Here is an 18,617-nt window from a genome sequence, read left to right as displayed (position 1 = left end):
GACCTCCCAACTGAGATTTAACAAATGTTATTCATCATTTTCATCAGCTGCTTCTCACTGTTTCCTTATAACAGATTCTCATATTACATGCAGATACCCCATAGGTAGAGAGAATTTAGGGCAATACTACTTGTTTTTTGCCAGAAAAAGATATTTTGTTCCTTAGTAACGGAAGATATTTTGTTCCTTAGTAACAGACTACAATTGACTGTATAAAAAAGGAAGGTAGTCTGTTGCTATGGATAAGAGGATTTAAATCACCATACAGCGAATCTCATCTCAGCAAGGCGACCTACTCTTTAAGAAATATAAGCACAATTCTTATCATAACTTTAAGATCCACTTTCTTCAGTGTTCACTGGCAGTATATTGTCAGAGTGTCCTGCTGGTTACCACGGATGAAAGTTACTGGTGGGACGATGTCTCGGGATAAGCTTTCCAGCCAAGCCATGTAGAGGGAACTGGGACATGCTGATTTGATGGCAATTGGCAGGCTTCTGCAAACAAGAGGATACAGTATTAACACCTAATAACGTCTTAAAAATGCATTTTTATATGTATTTGGAGCTTTCTGTCAAAATGGTAGGGTATAAGGACATATTGTGAAGGACAGTATTGTGAAGGATTCACAAATCTGTCTTCAAGGGAACCTGTTACGAGGTTTCCTCCTTATAAAGTACGGAAGCATTCTAGTTTTCTGCATGCATGTCCCCAATCCTCACAAATGGTGCAGTCTGGTCCGATGGGCACTTCTCTCTGTTCTGCCAAGGGCTGAGCAAGGCACTGCAGTGTGCACATGCGCCAGCTTAACCTATAGGTCATCGGCGCTCTTTGGCCTTTTCTGGCGCATGCGCAGTACAGTACTTTGCTCTTCCCTTGGAATGGCAGAGAGCAATGCTCCTGCGAAGGAGCACAATAGCGTACACTGTGGATGATGTAATAGAGACCAAGACCAAAGACGCCCAGCGGACCGGACTGCGCCAATCAGTGAGTATAATAAAAGGTCTTTTTTGTGCCTTGGATTGGGGCAGAAATTATTATTCCATAGTTCTGTAACAGGGCTTACAGGTACTCACCGTACTTTATATTGGGAAAGCCTGGTGAAATTGCAACAGCCAAGAAGCAAAAATTGTAGCATTTAGGAAATCACATGATCATAGTCCTATTAATAATATGCATATAGTGAAAAAAAATTAACAAACCATCTTGATTTATTCGGTATCAAGTATGAGTGCTACTTGCAGAAATATACACACTTACACACCTGTGCATGCTATTAATGAGGTTATCAATGGTTGGCTGAGGAACGTTTGGTCACACTGAATGCACTTGAGCTCGCAGATCATCAAATCCGCTACTGTCAGCTCCCTCTGCAATTGTTGACCAATGACGTCCCAGATGTGCTCAATGGGAGACAAGTCCTTGAGACTCTATATGCATGGTAGCACGTTTAGGTGATGCAGGCTGCTCACGGGAACACAAGCAACAAGTCCCCTATCATTGTCATATTGAAAAACAGATCTTGGGACATACAATACCACTGGTTCCACAGTTAAATCAATTAATTGCTGAGCTGTTGGCATACTTGGAATGCAGACTAGGATCCGGCTTCCATATATTATGACACCCTACACCATAAACATGGAAGAAGGTTCTATGTGACTCTCTCATGAGGGCCTCTTCATGATGTAGCCCAGATGTTTTGCATACCAATCTAGCTATCATTACTTACAAGACCAAACCGGGTAGAGAGGATGGACCTCCGCTCCAGCCTCCATTGTCGTCTTGCTCTGCACCATAATAACCTTTGATAGTAGTGGAATGAGGTAAAAGGAACACCTGTAGCTGGACTTCCAGCTAGTAGCCACATTTCGTGCAAATGCCTTCTGATAGTTTGTGTAGACACTGTTTGATCCCTTATGCTTGGTAAATGGCGTCCAATATCAGTTGCAGTATGGAATGGATTAATCTTGGAACTACTGGTATGGCCATTTCTCCAAAGTGACTGATGAGCTGTTTTTCAACATAGCAATGCCAAACTACATGGTGCTTGTGCCACTGTGAGCTGCCTGTGTGGCTGAAACATGCTACTATTCTCTGCAGTACCTCCAGACTTGTCTCCCATCGTGCACTGGTCTGCAATTGCAAAGGGGGCTTCCAGCAGCTGATCGAACTGATTTTCTTGCCTGAGTTGCAATCAGCGTGGCAGAACATCCCTCAGACAACCATTAAAGACCTCATTGATAGCAGTCAAGTCCTGTAAGTACATGTGTTTCTGCGTGTGGCGCTCATACTTGACGTTGAAAAAAACGATGTTTTGAAAATTTTGTTTCCATTTTTTTTTCACCATTTGCAAATCACTAACGTGTCTATCCATCCTGTAATTTTCATAAGTCCACAAATTTTCCTTCTTGGTTTTGCAATTTCCATGTTGAGGAGTGTATATATTTGCTTATACTTTTTTTCAGGTGCAATATCAGACATAGATGAGCAACAACTGTTATTTTCTTGTGAATTTGCAATGCTTGACCGGAGTCCCATTAGCGTATGGTATCCGATGATTCTCTCATGCGAGAGCATTGGATGCGATATGCGAATGACCCTCGGCTCCTACTCTGCTGTGAGCGTGATCTGAGTGTCAGTGCTCTGTGCTCCGATCCTCTCACATGAGAGACTCTGAGTAAAGTTGCGGAGGGAACGGAGAAACTAATTTCTCCATCTCCCCTTTTTGGTGGGAATCACACTGCACTCAGGTAGACTTATATGGGTACGTGCGAGCTGATTCTCGGGTGCAATCGCAGCATGCCGAATCGGCATGAGAAAATAATCATAGATGTGAGCTTGCTGCGCCATAGAGAAACATTGGGGAAAGTGCAATCCGATTTTTTACCCTATGACATCACAAGTGGGAAGGAGCCCTTTATCGCTTTTTCTCACAGTTCAAAATTTTCAGACAAGTGATTATCAGCTCTGTTTTTGAAGGGTGCAAAAAAGGCATAATTGCATACAAGGCCTCATTTATTGTTAATGACAATAAAAAAAATTAACCCACAATTTCCTGTCTTTCAATGTTGATTTTTTTTTTTAACTTACATTGCAATAATAGCGGCATCCTGGGAGTTTTGTTGCAGGATCTCGTTTATTCTGACGTATCGTTCCGTCTGAGAAGAAAATACAAGTCATATTAAATAAACCACCGTGATAAATTGCTCCTCTACTTAAAGGGACAATGTCACCTGAATTTGGAGGGAACAATCTTCAGCCATGGAGGCGGGGTTTTTGGGTGTTTGATTCACCCTTTCCTTACCCGCTGGCTGCATGCTGGCTGCAATATTGGATTGAAGTTCATTCTCTGTCCTCCATAGTACATGCCTGCGCTGTGCAATCTTGCCTTGTGCAGGCGTGTACTATGGAGGACAGAGAATGAACTTCAATCCAATATTGCAGCCAGCATGCAACCAGCGGGTAAGGAAAGGGTGAATCAAACACCCAAAAACCCCGCCTCCATGGCTGAAGATTGTTCCCTCCAAATTCAGGTGACAGTGTCCCTTTAAATGCTGTTGGATTCCCTCAGTTTGGAGTACATTTGTCTCATTTTACCTGAGGAAGACGTTGTATACCTCGAAATGTGTTGAATGCCGAGGTATTAAATAAAGTTCCACAATTCAAAAACATCTGGATTTCGACACTATTCGGTAACTCCCAGTCTGCTATAAACATTGGAATTGACTGTGTCACATACGGACGCCACAAAAACAGCTGCGCCAATCACATCATCTAAACTGGTGAGCAACTATCCTCTTAAGGCCGGAGTCGGACGCAGCGTATGAAAAATAGGTCCGATTCTCTGGCCGGATGGTCATCCGTGTGTGATGCGTATGCAATTTTCTCGCACCTATGTATCCGTATTGTTTATATTTCTTACTGCTTTTGCTCAATGAATTTAATGGTTCAATGGGCTGAAATAAGGAAAATGTGTGCGTATTTCTCACTGAATATGCCTGAAAAAAAAAAACCGGTGATCTGAGCTGCCCCATAGATTACTACTGGTCCGAGTGTCTTTATCACATAGCACTCATCCGTATTATACACTAGTGTGACTCCGGCCTAAAGAAGACTGTCACTTGCCATAAATATGGGTTGGGTTTTTTTTTTGTCTGATATAAATGCTGCTGTTCTCTAAAATCTCTATTTGTTTTTCTTTTCTTCCTGGACCTTTCACGCCTGAAAAAAGGTCCCCTCTATCATATATGTAAGTCTAGTATTTTTTATTCAGATAGGTGTGGTCATCAACTCTTCTTGAGGACCACCTCAGATGGCTAAAAAGACAAAATTTATATAGTGTGAAGAGGGCTATACCTCAGGAATGGAGAGGTACAGAGACAACAAATAACAGATTCAGGAGAAGAGCGACATTTACATCAGTTGCAACAATTTAATTTTTATGGCAAGTGACAGGTCCTCTGTGCCCTTCTCTGCACATTTTTTCCTCCCTTTTTTCCAAGAGCCATAATGTTTTTATTTTTCCGTCCACATTGCCATACGATGTCTTGCTCTTTTTTGCGGTACATCTTCTAGATTTGAATGAAACCATTAATTTTACCATTTAATGTACTGAAAAATGGGGAAAAAAATCCAAGTGTGGTGAAACTATGAAAAAAATGCACTTCTGCCATTTTTGTTTTTTTTTTCTTTTTTTACCGTACATTCTATGGTAAAGGTTACTCTGAATCGCAATTCTACAGGTCAGCATGATTACGGTGATACCAAATGTGTATAGATTTTTATTTTTTTTCCATTTAAATGACGAAAAATCAGAAATGGGAAAATAAAAATTTGTCACCATTTACTGAGACATTTGTAAAAAAAAAAAAAAAAAAATTCCATCGATTAATCTGTGTGAGGATTGTTTTTTTCATGCTAAGGTGACAGTTTTATGGATACCATTTTTGGCTACATGAAATGTTTCAATCTGTTTATTACATTATTTTTAGGGAAGAGTGGGAGACCAAAACAGCATTTAAGTTTTGATTTGTGTTGTTTTCCACTATGGCATTTACCGATTGTGTTGATTAAACTAATATTTTAACCAATCGGACTCGTTAATAAGGGTTTTTTATTGTTATTTATTTATTTTTCATGGGAAAAAAAGTGGGATGATTTTAACTTTTACATTTTTTTTTACTTTTTAAAAACTTATTTTTATTTTTTTTTACTTTTTTTAGTCTCATTAGGGGACATGATATGTGATTGCATATACTTTATAAAAGTCAATACCATGGTCTCCTTTGGAGCTCCGCATATAGCTGTGCTTCTAAGGACTTCCAAGATGGTGGTGACTAGAGCCTTTTGCAGGCCCCCAGCTACCATGGTAAACTATCAGCATCTTACTATTGTGAAACAGGGTGCTGATGGGTGCTGGGTAAGTAATAGTGTGTATTCCATCTAAATGCTGGTGTTAGAGATCGACAGCGGGGTGCAAATCATTTTTGAGTCTGTGCTGTAATGTCTATATTCTCCTCCCTTCCCTGGCCAGGAGATGTTGTATAATCAGACCATGCTCCTGCACGGTCAGACACAGCCGTTACACAGTACACAGCAGGGGCACATTTATAAGATTATCTCAGCGCAGGAACATTTTTTTAAACACATCCAATTGTGAAAGTTATTATTATTAGATCTATTGAATAAAATCAACTTTTGTTCATGGGAAAACCTTTAACCCCTTTCTGGCATTGGACGTACTATTCTGTCCATGTGACCTGGGACTTAATTCCCATGGACGGAATAGTACGTCTAAGGCTACGTTCACATTAGCGTTGCGCGCCGGTGCGTCGGCGACGCAACGCGCGACGCACCAAAAACGCGCGCAAAAACGCTGCGTTTTGCGATGCGTGCGTCGTTTTTTGACGAAAATCGGACGCACGAAAAATGCAACTTGTTGCATTTTCGTGCGTCCGACGCTAGCGTCGAAAACGACGCTCATGTCGAAAAACGCTAACAAAAAAACGCACGCGTCCCCTATGTTAAACATAGGGGCGCGTCGCCGCTGCGACGGCCGGCCGTAAAGCAGAGCACAGCGGTGACGTCACCGCTCTGCTTTACTGCCGGCGCTTACACAGGATGCAGGAGGAGTGCAGGGAAGCGGACGCCGGGGACGTGACAGGCACCGGAATGTATGTGGTTTTTTTTTTTTTACATTTACAATGGTAACCAGGGTAAACATCGGGTTACTAAGCGCGGCCCTGCGCTTAGTAACCCGATGTTTACCCTGGTTACCCGGGGACTTCGGCATCGTTGGTCGCTGGAGAGCTGTCTGTGTGAAAGCTCTCCAGCGACCACACAAGGACTTTCCAACGATCACGGCCACATTCTTGAATGTGGTTTTAAGCACCTTGAGGGGTACAGTTTTTAGAATGGTGTCACACTTGGGTATTTTCTATCATATAGACCCCTCAAAGTGACTTCAAATGTGATGTGGTCCCTAAAAAGAAATGGTGTTGTAAAAATGAGAAATCGCTGGTCAAGTTTTAATCCCAAATTGTGCTGATGTAAAGTAGACATGTAGGAAATGTTACTTATTAAGTATTTTGTGACATAATCTCTGTGATTTAAAGACATGAAAATTCTAAGTTTGAAAATTGCAAAATTTTCTAAAATTTTGCCAAATTTCTGTTTTTTTTCACAAATAAACGCAGGAAATATCAAAGAAATTTTACCACTAACGTAAAGTAAAATATGTCACGAGAAAACAATGTCCGAATCACCGGGATCCATGGAAGAGTAAAAATTGGCCTGGTCATTAACGTGCAAACCACCCTTGGGTGTTAAGAGGTTAAATACAGCCACCTGTGTGAAGAGATCAGCTCCTGAGCCACCTCCACATGCGATCACCCCAATAATTACGTAGGTGTGTGCCATTGGGTTAAAGAGGTAGCCCACCTTTTTTTTTTTTCTTTACATGCATATACAGTATTTGGGACTAGAATCCATTTTCACAACTTGATTTCATTAGAAATTTTGCAATGTTTTGCTTTTACCACCTCTTTGTTTCCTCACATAGTCAAAAATGGTCCCCAACCACTTTAACTCTTTTTCCCCAAAGGGAAATTAAATTTTTGGAACTTATTGTACTTTGCCTTTTTTTTTTTTTCTTTTTAATATCTCTATACACTATCTTGCCAGACAATGTCTACACATTTTGCTCGCATGTAGAGCATATTGACCTTATAGTAGAAGCCAATAACTCATACATCTACTATATAATTGTCTAAGGGTCACTTCCGTCTGTCTAAGGGCTATATACAACGGGGGCTGGGCAATGTACTACGTGGGCTGCGCAATATACAACGTGGGCTGGGCAATATACAACGTGGGCTGGGCAATATACAACGGGCTGGGCAATATACAACGTGGGCTGGGCAATATACAACGTGGGCTGGGCAATATACAACGTGGGCTGGGCAATATACAACGTGGGCTGGACAATATACAACGTGGGCTGCGCAATATACAACGTGGGCTGCGCAATATACTATGTGGGCTGCGCAATATACTATGTGGGCTGCGCAATATACTACGTGGGCTGCGCAATATACAACGTGGGCTGCGCAATATACAACGTGGGCTGCGCAATATACAACGTGGGCTGTGCAATGTACTACGTGGGCTGGGCAATATACTACGTGGGCTGCTGTGCAATATACTACGTGGGCTGCTGTGCAATATACTACGTGGGCTGTGCTATACACTACGCATATATATTCTAGAATACCCGATGCGTTAGAATCGGGCTACCATCTAGTTATTTATATATAATGTTTATACAGCACACAAGAAGCACTGTCATTTTACTATGAGAACTCGCCATCATCCCAATATTATGTCATATCAATAAAATATTTACCTTAGCCGTGTGGTTTAGGAGGTCCTTGTCACTGATTCTCCAGGGTGGAATCTCTAGTTCATTCCCCGTCTGGTTATTAATATTATATGGGGCAATAAGGTCCTCAAACAATTGCATGCTGTACAGAGAGGAAAAAGAGGTTAAAAGGGTATCTTATATTTAAGTATCACAGGGTTTTCGATTTTCTAGTAAAAACAAACAGTATATACAGTGCCTTGAAAAAGTATTACCTTGTTAACATTTCCACCTTTTTCCATGTTACATCCACACAAATGTAAATGTATTTTATTGGAATTTTGTGCGAGACAATTGGTCTCTCCGGATTTTATTTAGGATTATCAGACTTTAGAGGGCTGTACATAAATGCACGGCATAATTTTGATATTTATATTTTTATTTAGAAAACCATGTATCATTTCCTTCACACTTTAGAAATACTTGCTACTTTGTGATGGGATGGTACATAAAATCCCAATAAAATACATTTAAGTTGTGGGTGTAACATGAAAAAATGTGGCGAAATTCACATGGTGTGTATACTTTTTCAAGGCTGTTCATTGTTTGAAGATAATTTTAACGGTATACTACTTATTCAAATTGTCCTCTAATATCGAAGTAGTTAGCTGAATAAATGTAAAAAGATTCCTACAAGGGAGCAGACAGACGACCGTATAACTCTTGCGAGGAATGCATCGCAATCCTCGTACTGGCCGTCTGCTCTCCTGATCTGAATTTGACAGTGCAGAGAAATATTATACGCTGTCTTCCCCAGGTCAGGAGAGGTTCTGTTCCAGTCCATGCAATGTAATGCGATCATTGTATGAGTTATCGTTCTGTTTGCATCCTAATTAGCATTATAGGAGCTATAGACAGGCAGCTGGACAAGTCCGGAACATAGTGCATGTGTCACCGAGGTGTTGATCCTCGGTACTATGAAACCTAGAAAGAAGGCTCTAGCACTGATCGAGTACTGAGAGGTTTGTTAAATGGAGCAGCATAGGTCTAGGTTTCAGGAATGGGTGGTAAGAGATGGGCGGGACTAGTCATACCTATCCTTCAATCCATCAGGTGCAGCAGGATTAAACATGGCAGCTGGCCTGTTCACAAGTGTCTGGGTTTAGAGGTGGTAACACCTCTGGTATTTAGGTCTTTGTGTGGAAAGTGAAAGACCTTGTTCATGTGGCTCGGAATCTGCCAGAGGCTGAGTGAAGGACTGATGTCTAAATGAGTGATCCTGTGCAATATATGGACTGTTTATTTTCTGTTTAGGTTCTCTTATAACTTTTGTGCCCAAAAAAGGCTGTTTTGTTTGGACTTTACCTGGAAGTTTCTGGAAATAATAAATGTCAGCTATTTTGGACCTGACCATATTGCCTGCCTGTGTGTATGCCATCGACTACCCAAAGAGCTTGATCCCTACAGAACCCTATGTACTTACTTTTTAGGATGGGGCTTCTGGTCAATATCTGTCAGCACTACAACATCCTGGAATCCCAATCTGAACTTTTCTAGCAGTATCTGCATTCTGTTGGTACAAATTGGACAAGAGACATTAGTAGGGTACAATTGCTCTTTTGCTGTCATCCACTTGACCACCCGCTTTCTCTCGGCCATCCATATGGCATTCCAATGGAAACATACTCTTTTCTCTCTTCTTCTGCATTCTCCTGGGTTCCTCTGATGTAGACTCGTACTTTGCATTGGCTCCAACGTTTTCTTCGAGTTAACAGGTAAGGGATAAGAAGGGTGAGACCTTGAGAATAATAAAAATGAAATAAAAAAATCATGCAATAGTTTTTGTTCAATATGAAATATTTGTTGATACATATATAAAATTTATTGATAAGCCAAAAAATATTGAATTGTTCTCACCTCCATCATCATACAGCCAATAAATATGGATGCTTTTCTTGCCTTGGCGGCTCTGGAATTCAGTGTTGGTTTGATTCATTATTTCTGGCAATATAGTTGGGGGCTCTAGAAATGAAGAACAGACGTGATACTAAATAATGAGAATTTTCATCACAAAAGATTAGTCAAAACTTAACCCCATGGTATGAAATAGAATCTTACCTTTTTCTGTTTCTTTGTCATATATAACCTCATCGTCCGAATCCTGGAATGCTAAGTTATCTAAAGCAATAATAGGACATCTATGATGATTTGTGAATTAACGGTTTAAACATTATACTCATATTTACTTTTCTTTAGGAGATGCTCAATATCTAAGGTTACTGGATTGTAAATCTACTGTCGCAGAATCAGATTTTCTATTTCTAAACCACCTTAAACTGCACGTCCTAAGGAATTCACATTTTCCATGCATGCTAGTGGATCAGCCATCATGTAAGGACATGTCCAAAACGCATCAGTATTTAACATCTACTATACACAACAATTGCTTATTAAGGACACTTTAGTGATATCTATCTATTAGTGATGAGTAAACGTGCTTGGATAGCGTCTTATCCCGAGCATGCTCCGCTATCAGCGTATCTGGGGTGTGCTTGTATATTATGTTCGAGTCCCCGCGGCTGCATGATTTGTGGCTGTTAGCCACAAAACGTGGGTATTGCATGTTTATTAGGGAATCCCCACATGTGTTGAGGCTGTCTAACAGTCGCAAATCATGCAGCCGCAGGGACTCAAACATAGTATATGAGCATGCCCGAAATACTTTGATAATATCCGAGCATGCTCAGATAAGACGTTATCCGAGCACTTTCGCTCATCACTACTATCTATCTATGTTGTGCACTTATTGTAGTCAGTGCAGCCTTAATGAGAAATGGAGCTGATTAAGATGGGCTGAAGCCGTAGCTGTGTTTTTTTTTCTTCTTCAGTGCTGCAAATATTATAGCACACCTATTTTATTACGATAATGTGCAAGGTATGCTCAACGTCAGGGGTGTCAAACTGCATTCCTTGAGGGCTGCAAACAGGTCATGTTTTCAGGATTTCCTTATACTGCACAGGTGATAATTTAATCACCTACACACATAATGATTGCAGCACCTTGTGCAATGCTAAGGACATCTTGAAAACACGCATGGTTTGCGGCCCTCGAGGAATGCAGTTTGACACCCCTGCTCAACGTCTTTTTCAATTGATAACAATGGGCACCCACAGATTACTCATAAGTCTTAAGGTACCGTCACACTCAGCAACTTTACAACGAGAACGACAATGATCCATGACGTTGCAGCGTCCTGGATAGCGATCTCGTTGTGTTTGACACACAGCAGCGATCTGGATCCCGCTGTGCCATCGCTGGTCGGAGCTAGAAGTCCAGAACTTTATTTGGTCGTCAGGTCTGCATGTATCGTCATGTTTGACATCAAAAGCAACGATGCCAGCAATGTTTTACATGGAGCTAACAACCAGCGAGAATGATAAGTGAGTCGCCGTTACGTCACTGGATCGCTCCTGCATCGTTCTGGAGTAATTGTGTTTGACGTCTCTACAGCGACCTAAACAGCAATGCTCCAGCGATCGGCTCGTCTATATCGCTGCAGCGTCACTGAGTGTGACGGTACCTTTACTATCTTGTGATGTAACCCTCTACCTACATACATTGCCCCTGCATCTTCTGGGAAACATCAAGGCCATCCTTTATGTGTAGAATGCACACACCAAACTGACAGTCGAAGGAGTCACTATGAAAAGAGTAAAAATTATTCACTTGGAATGATTACAGATAAATAAATTGCAGATTATAAGAAGATGGTGCTAAACCAAAGACACAAATGAGCAAGTCAGAAAAGGAAGATCATCAGCGATGGCATATTGCCATACATAGGACCTGATTCATGATTTGCATTCATTGTCATTTTTTAGCCAAATTCTTAAAAATTGAGAAATAGTAGAGGTTTGACACATACCTGACTACACTTTTATGTAGAATAAATTCTTCCACACTTAAGTTGTGCTGTTTAAGTAGTTTGTAATGTGTTTCAAGGCTGCAATGGTCTCTTACAGTATTTTGATTAGAGAAAGAGAACAGTATGGGACTGCAGCAGTTTAATTCGATATGGGCATTTATTGGAGTTGTGACGTACAAAGCTCAATCAGGGGAGTATCATTCTCACCCCTTATCCACATACAAAACACTACCACCCTATGTGCGCTTGTCTCTTTTCCACATTTTTCAAAATGGTGCATATGCTTCATAAATTTTTGCACAAATTAAAAAATATGCTTTTTTTGGTCTTTGACCCATTCTGCCACTAGTATGTTTATGCCAAATTGTTTCTTTTTAAAAAGTTTCATTTGATGCATCAGTCTACAACATCTGGAAAAGCCACATTGATGTAAAAATCAGAAAATTAACTAAACATTAAAAGACAACTGTAAATAAGGCACAAGTCACTAATTGTGAGATGTTCAAGCTAACACGCTGGCAAAATGCAATGATGAATCAGGCCTATGTTTACAGAGGAAGAGATTATACATTGCAGATCGAAGAATCCACTTGAAATCTAGACTACTCACTTAATGATTCCCACATATTCTTCTAAGCATTGCCCTGGAACTTGTTGCCAGTTACTTTTATAACCCAACACCACTGTGTTTGGCTTTAAACGACCTAGACCAGTGACCTGCATGGACAGAAGGTATCATAAATTGCTGTAGTATGTATACAGTAGAGAATATATGTGAGATACTTCACAAACTGGTGTTAATTGTGCATGTTTATATCTTGTACCGATCTCAATATCTGAAGGGCCTACAATCAAGGAAATTATGTCTCATCTATATTAATGACCATAGCGGATCGTTAGTAAGTGTTAGTTCTATAAAGGGGTTGTCCACTACTCGGACAACCCCTTTATAATCTGTTTGCCCCCGTAAAATAATGACACTTATACTCATCCTGGTGTCATTGCTGTCCCAACGGTGTTGACACTTGCTCCACTGAGGCTCCCGGATGAATCAGACATTTAGAGGAAGTTACCTGTGGCTGGCTGTTCACTTCTTAATGTCTGATACGTCTGAAGGCAGGAGAGTGAAGCCAACACTGATTTGGCGCAAGGCTCGTGTAACACACAAAAAGGTCACATGGGCCCCAGGAGAGTGACTGCCGATACCGTTGAAATAGTGTAATCATCAAAAGGGTAATTGCAATCAGATCCCTATGATTAGCAAGTGACGGCATTTCTTTCATCGCTTGCATACAAGTGACACATTTAAAGGGAGCCTGTCACCATGAAAATACATTTCAATGTAAAGCATGATATAGAGCAGAAGGAGCTGAGTAGATTCATTATAGAAATATACACTGGTCAAAAAAATAAAGGAAGCGCAAACAACAGAATATAACTCCAAGTAAATCAAACTTCTGTGAAATCAAACTGTCCACTTAGGAAGCAACACTGCTTGACAATCAATTTCACATGCTGTTGTGCAAATGAAATAGACAACAGATGGAAATTATTGGCAATTATCAAGACACACTCAACAAAGGAGTGGTTCTGCAGGTGGGGACCACAGACCACATCTCAGTACCAATGCTTTCTGGCTGATGTTTTGGTCACTTGAATGTTGGTTGTGCTTTCACACTCCTGGTAGCATGAGATGGACTCTACAACCCACACAAGTGGCTCAGGTGCAGCTCATCCAGGATGGCACATCAATTCAACCTGTGGCAAGAAGGTTTGCTTTGTCAGCGTAGTGTCCAGAGGCTGGAGGCGCTACCAGGAGACAGGCCAGTACACCAGGAGACATGGAGGGGGCCATAGGACGGCAACAACCAAGCAGCAGGACCGCTACCTCAGCCTTTGTGCAAGGAGGAACAGGAGGAGCACTGCCAGAGCCCTGCAAAATGACCTCCAACAGGCCACAAATGTGCATGTGTCTGCACAAACGGTTAGAAACCAACTCCATGAGGATAGTCTGAGTGCCTGCCGTCCACAGATGGGGATTGTGCTCACAGCCCAACACCATGCAGGACGCTTAGCATTTGCCACAGAACACCAGAATTGGCAAATTCGCCACTGGTGCCCTGTGCTCTTCACAGATGAAAGCAGGTTCACACTGAGCACATGTGACAGACGTGACAGAGTCTGGAGATGCCGTGGAGAGCGATCTGCCTGCAACATCCTTCAGTATGACCGGTTTGGCAGTGGGTCAGTAAAGGTGTGGGGTGGCATTTCTTTGGAGGGCTGGACAGCCCTCCATGTGTTTGCCAGAGGTAGCCTGACTGCCATTAGGTACCGAGATGAGATCCTCAGACCCCTTGTGAAACCATAAGCTGGTGCGGTTGGCCCTGGGTTCCTCCTAATGCAGGACAATGCCAGACCTCAATTTGATTTTGAGTATCATTCCAACTCCAGACCTCCGTGGGATGTTAGTTGTGATTTACGTTGATACTTTTTAGGTTTTATTGTTCTCAACACATTCACTATGTAATGAATAAAGATTTACAACTGGAATATTTCATTTAGTGATATCTAGGATGTTGGATTTTAGTGTTCCCTTTTTTGAGCAGTATATATACAAACCTTTGCTATTTCTAGGATTTTAAGTCCATTGGGCAGTCCTATCAGTGATTGACATCTTTCTTTTTACATGTGTACAGACATGGATAGCTGTCAATCTCTGACAAGACCGCCCACTGGACTGAAAATCCCAGGGAGAACACAGGATTAAATTATTAAAATACAAGTTCAACTGAATCTTTTCTCACAAAACTATATATCAATCTACTCAGCTCCCCCTGCTCCATAACATGGTGCTAGAAGATGGGACTGGATTTCAATGGTAACAAGTTCCCTTTAAAAAGAATTGCCATAGGTGAAGTTGACTGTTTCAGGAGTAAAGCAATCATGTAATACATATGATCAGATGGACTGTATGCAACTCGTGAATTAGTTGTACATCACTACACAATATGTTGCTGCTACATAAAGTTAACTATGAGTTATAAAGTTGTTAAGTCTTTGTACCTGCATGAGACTTTTGGCTCCAGCTTGTAAAGTCTTTTCTTGGATCACACTGTAGAATGATCGCACCTTCCTAGTGTTTAACCACCGAAGCTGTCCATCCGAGTCTGGTACCTTGTCTGAGTCCTGTCAATAAACAGTGGTTATAAATGGTGGTTTTTAAGGAAATTTTCTTTAATCCCTTAAGGACCAGGGGTATTTCCGTTTTTGGCAACTTTCTTATTTTTCCATTAATATGGCTATGTGAGGGCTTGTTTTTGAGGGACAAGTTGTCCTTTTGAATGGCACCATTGATTTTACCATGTACTGGAAAACAGGAAAGAAGTTCCAAATGCGGTGAAATTGCAAAAAGAAGTGCAATTCCTCAATTTTTGGGGAATTTTTTTACCATGGTCACTAAATGCTAAAACTGACCTGCCATTATGATTCTCCAGGTCATAACGAATTCACATACATCAAACATGTCTAGGTTCTTTTTTATGTAAGTGGTGAAAAAAAATCCAGTTTGTAAAAACAAAAAAAAAAAGCCATTTTCCGAGACCTGTAGTGTCTCCATTTTTCAGGATCTGGGGCCGGGTGAGGGCTTATTTTTTTGCCCGCTGATCTGAAATTTTTATTTATACTATTTTGATGTGTAAACAATCTTTTGATTGCCCTTTATTGCATTTTATTGCAATGTTGCTATTGCAGCAACCAAAAAAATGTAATTCTGGGGTTTCAAATTTTTTCTCTCTATGCCGTTTACTCATTGGATTAATTATTTTTATATATTGATAGATCAGGAAATTCTAAACGCGGTGATACCAAATATGTGTATATTTGATTTTTTTTTATTGTTTTACTTTGGGTGTGAATTGAACTTTAATTTTTTTTGATTGTTTAATTTTTTTAAAAACATTTCTTGTTTAGTAGAAGCTGCGATCATCCGATTGCTTGTACTGCTTGCCCCTAACAGCCGCAGGTGGAATCACGACCAACAGCTGTCATGTGCTGGAAAAGGTGTGAGCTCATCACAGGGGGAAGTGTCCAATGTCAGATATATCCATCATTGGACGTTAAGGGGTTAAAACATTTATGTTCATGTCATTAGATACGTTTACTTAATTTTTTGACAAATTAACCTTTGTTTGTTTACAGTTCAGTACCTTAGAGACTGACCACCGCTGCTGGACAGGAGAATAGTCATTGCTTACAAACTCTTTTCCATTGAGCTTGTAGACACTGTGATGAAGCTAGGAGTGCGATGTTACCTCCTAATTCCGACCAGCTTCAGGGCAGTGTTTACAAGCAAGAAAGCAGCAGTGACGGGTTATCTAGGCAGCAAGATGTAAACTAAAGTGTTAATATCTCAAGAACAATCGCAAGTTCTAATAAGCAGTAATTTGCATTTGTTTTTACAAGCACTATATAAAAATATCAATCTATGAAGTTGGGAATAACCATTTACCATCTAAATTTTTAAGAAATATTGCATATCTAATACTCACAATTACAACGTTCCCACAGATCATCAAACTTGTATTCTTTGTTACAGAACTGACAAAGTCAACCAGGGCAGGACGGAAGTTGGGGGGTCCAGTTAGTACGAGACATTGTGGTCTATCAGTAGGAATAAACAATAGAAGTTAATGCCTTGCACACAGTTCATGCTAAGGTTATCAGCTTCATATAAACTTCCCTACCTAAAGTTCTTGACATGCTCTTGTACTCCGGTCAGGCTCACACTGTAGGTTAGTGCCATGTTGTAAGCACCAGCCTGCACAGAAGACCCCCAGTTCACATCTAATGGTGCAGAGGAAAACTTGGTTAATACTACAGAGTCTTGATCACTCATCCGAAAAGATATAGTAATTCATTTTCATATTGGATATGGAATAAAGGTAATCAATCTTACCGGGCTTTTTGTAGGTGACATAACCTAGGAGTATGACAATGATCGCTACAGCAATGATAGCTGCCCACCATGTCAGAAGAAACATAATGACCACTGAGACTACAGCACCAAAAAGGGAGGTCCACTTGTTGTAGTAACGGAATGATGGCCGCCATCCTATAAGATATTTGATATAAATGATAGTGTGAACAGAGTAAGAAACACGCATACTGTCTATCTAGTGCTCAGCATAAATGAATACATTTTAACAGATTTGTCAGAAAACCTTTAGATACCTTTTAGAAACAACATTTTCTATGGGATACTAGAAAATATGAGGCATTGATTGCAAGCAAGATTTGTTATTTTGTACTCAAAATAATTTTCCTAACAAATTTATTTTAGACCATATAAAAAAAATGAGTTCACCCCAGTGAGGCTATGTGCACACGTTGTGGATTGGCCGCTGCAGATTCGCAGCTGTTTTCCATGCGGTGTACAGTACCATGTCAACTTATGGAAAACCAAATCCGCAGTGCACATGCGGAAAATACAGCGCGGAAACTCTGCTTTGTATTTTATGCAGCATGTCAATTCTTTGTGCGGATTCCGCAGTGTTTTACACCTGCTCCATAATAGGAATCCACAGGTGTAAAACCGCAGTAAATCTGCAGGTAACCCAGTGGGTTTTACCTGCGTATTTTGCAAAAACGGTGCGGAAAAATCTGCACACGAATCCGCAACGTGTGCACATAGCCTTAAAGTCTTGGAAGCAAAGCGAAAGTTTAGACTATAAAATTCTAACTAACAAGAATTTAATCACATGGAAGTTTAAATAGTCATTAAACAGGTGTCCAGCAGACAGCTGACTATAAAAAGGCATTATTTAACTTAAATAATGCCCTTTTATAGTATATATTATTTTCTTTCTCAGGTCTTGTGACATTTCTCTTCCATGTTGTGCCATTGCTGACAACATGAAATTTGAAAGGGTTTTATTTGTTACATTTTACCAAATAAAACCCTTTCAAATTTCATGTTGTCAGCAATGGCACAACATGGAAGAGAAATGTCACAAGACCTGAGAAAGAAAATAATTTTTTTATGCAAAAAGATGAAGGCTACAAGAAGATCAGCAAAGCTTTAGTTATCAATGAGCACACTATAGCAAAAAGTGATACAATAATTTAACAAAGATGGAACTGCAAAAATCTCAGAGAGACGTCCAGGCCGACCATGGAAGTTAACAAGTGAACAGGAGCATCTTCTGATGAGAAGAATTAAAGTAAATTGACATGCAAGTTCACTGCATTTAGCTAAAGCAGTAGAAAGTCAAACTGGGGTAAGTGCTTCCCGTTATGCAATACATCTTAGGCCGGGATCACACATGCGAGAAACACGTCCGTGTCTCGCATGTGAAATCCAAGCTTTGGCACCGGCACTGTGGAGCGGAGCGTGCGGCTCCATGTGTTCCTATGCGGCCACACGCTCCGCTCTGGAGTGCCGGCGCCAGAGCTTGGATTTCACATGCGAGACACGGACGTGTTTCTCGCATGTGTGATCCCGGCCTTACACTGTAGACGAATGACATGCATGGGTGTTGTCCACAAAGAAAGCCCAGGGCCTGTGCTGAAGAATATAAAGACAACTGGGACTCTGTACTCAGGAGTGATAAGACCAAAATAAATGTTTTTGAAAATGATGGCTTCAAAACTTTATGGGGTCACAAAGGTGAGGAGTGCAAAGAAAAATGCATGTTGGTGGAAGTGTCCTTATGTTGGACTACATGAGTGCTACTGGTGCTAAGGAGCTACAATTCATTGATGGTATCATGAACTCACAGGTGTACTGCTGTAAATAGAAAGAGAAGGTGCAACTCTGTGCCCTTAGGAGACGT

The 18,617-nt window shown here is 40.7% G+C and overlaps 1 protein-coding gene across 1 annotated transcript in view; it reads right to left on the bottom strand.

Annotated features, from left to right (window-relative positions):
• Positions 1-18,617, bottom strand: part of LOC138666583 (solute carrier family 12 member 3-like) — a 37,428-nt gene continuing 18,811 nt past the window's right edge. Inside the window, exons 14-26 of the mRNA XM_069754811.1 lie at positions 16,742-16,897; positions 16,530-16,629; positions 16,335-16,446; positions 14,851-14,973; positions 12,398-12,504; positions 11,480-11,562; positions 9,980-10,039; positions 9,779-9,883; positions 9,548-9,659; positions 9,345-9,431; positions 7,907-8,024; positions 3,094-3,161; positions 1-497 (exon numbers count right to left, since the gene is read on the bottom strand). Coding sequence (XP_069610912.1) covers positions 356-497; positions 3,094-3,161; positions 7,907-8,024; positions 9,345-9,431; positions 9,548-9,659; positions 9,779-9,883; positions 9,980-10,039; positions 11,480-11,562; positions 12,398-12,504; positions 14,851-14,973; positions 16,335-16,446; positions 16,530-16,629; positions 16,742-16,897 — 1,373 coding nt within the window. The 3' untranslated portion in view covers positions 1-355. The remainder of the gene's footprint in view (positions 498-3,093; positions 3,162-7,906; positions 8,025-9,344; positions 9,432-9,547; positions 9,660-9,778; positions 9,884-9,979; positions 10,040-11,479; positions 11,563-12,397; positions 12,505-14,850; positions 14,974-16,334; positions 16,447-16,529; positions 16,630-16,741; positions 16,898-18,617) is intronic.

Source organism: Ranitomeya imitator, chromosome 1 (genome assembly GCF_032444005.1).
Source record: "Ranitomeya imitator isolate aRanImi1 chromosome 1, aRanImi1.pri, whole genome shotgun sequence".
Lineage (NCBI taxonomy): Eukaryota > Metazoa > Chordata > Amphibia > Anura > Dendrobatidae > Ranitomeya > Ranitomeya imitator.
Note: the sequence above shows the minus strand (reverse complement) of the source record. Positions and strands in the feature narration are given on the sequence as shown.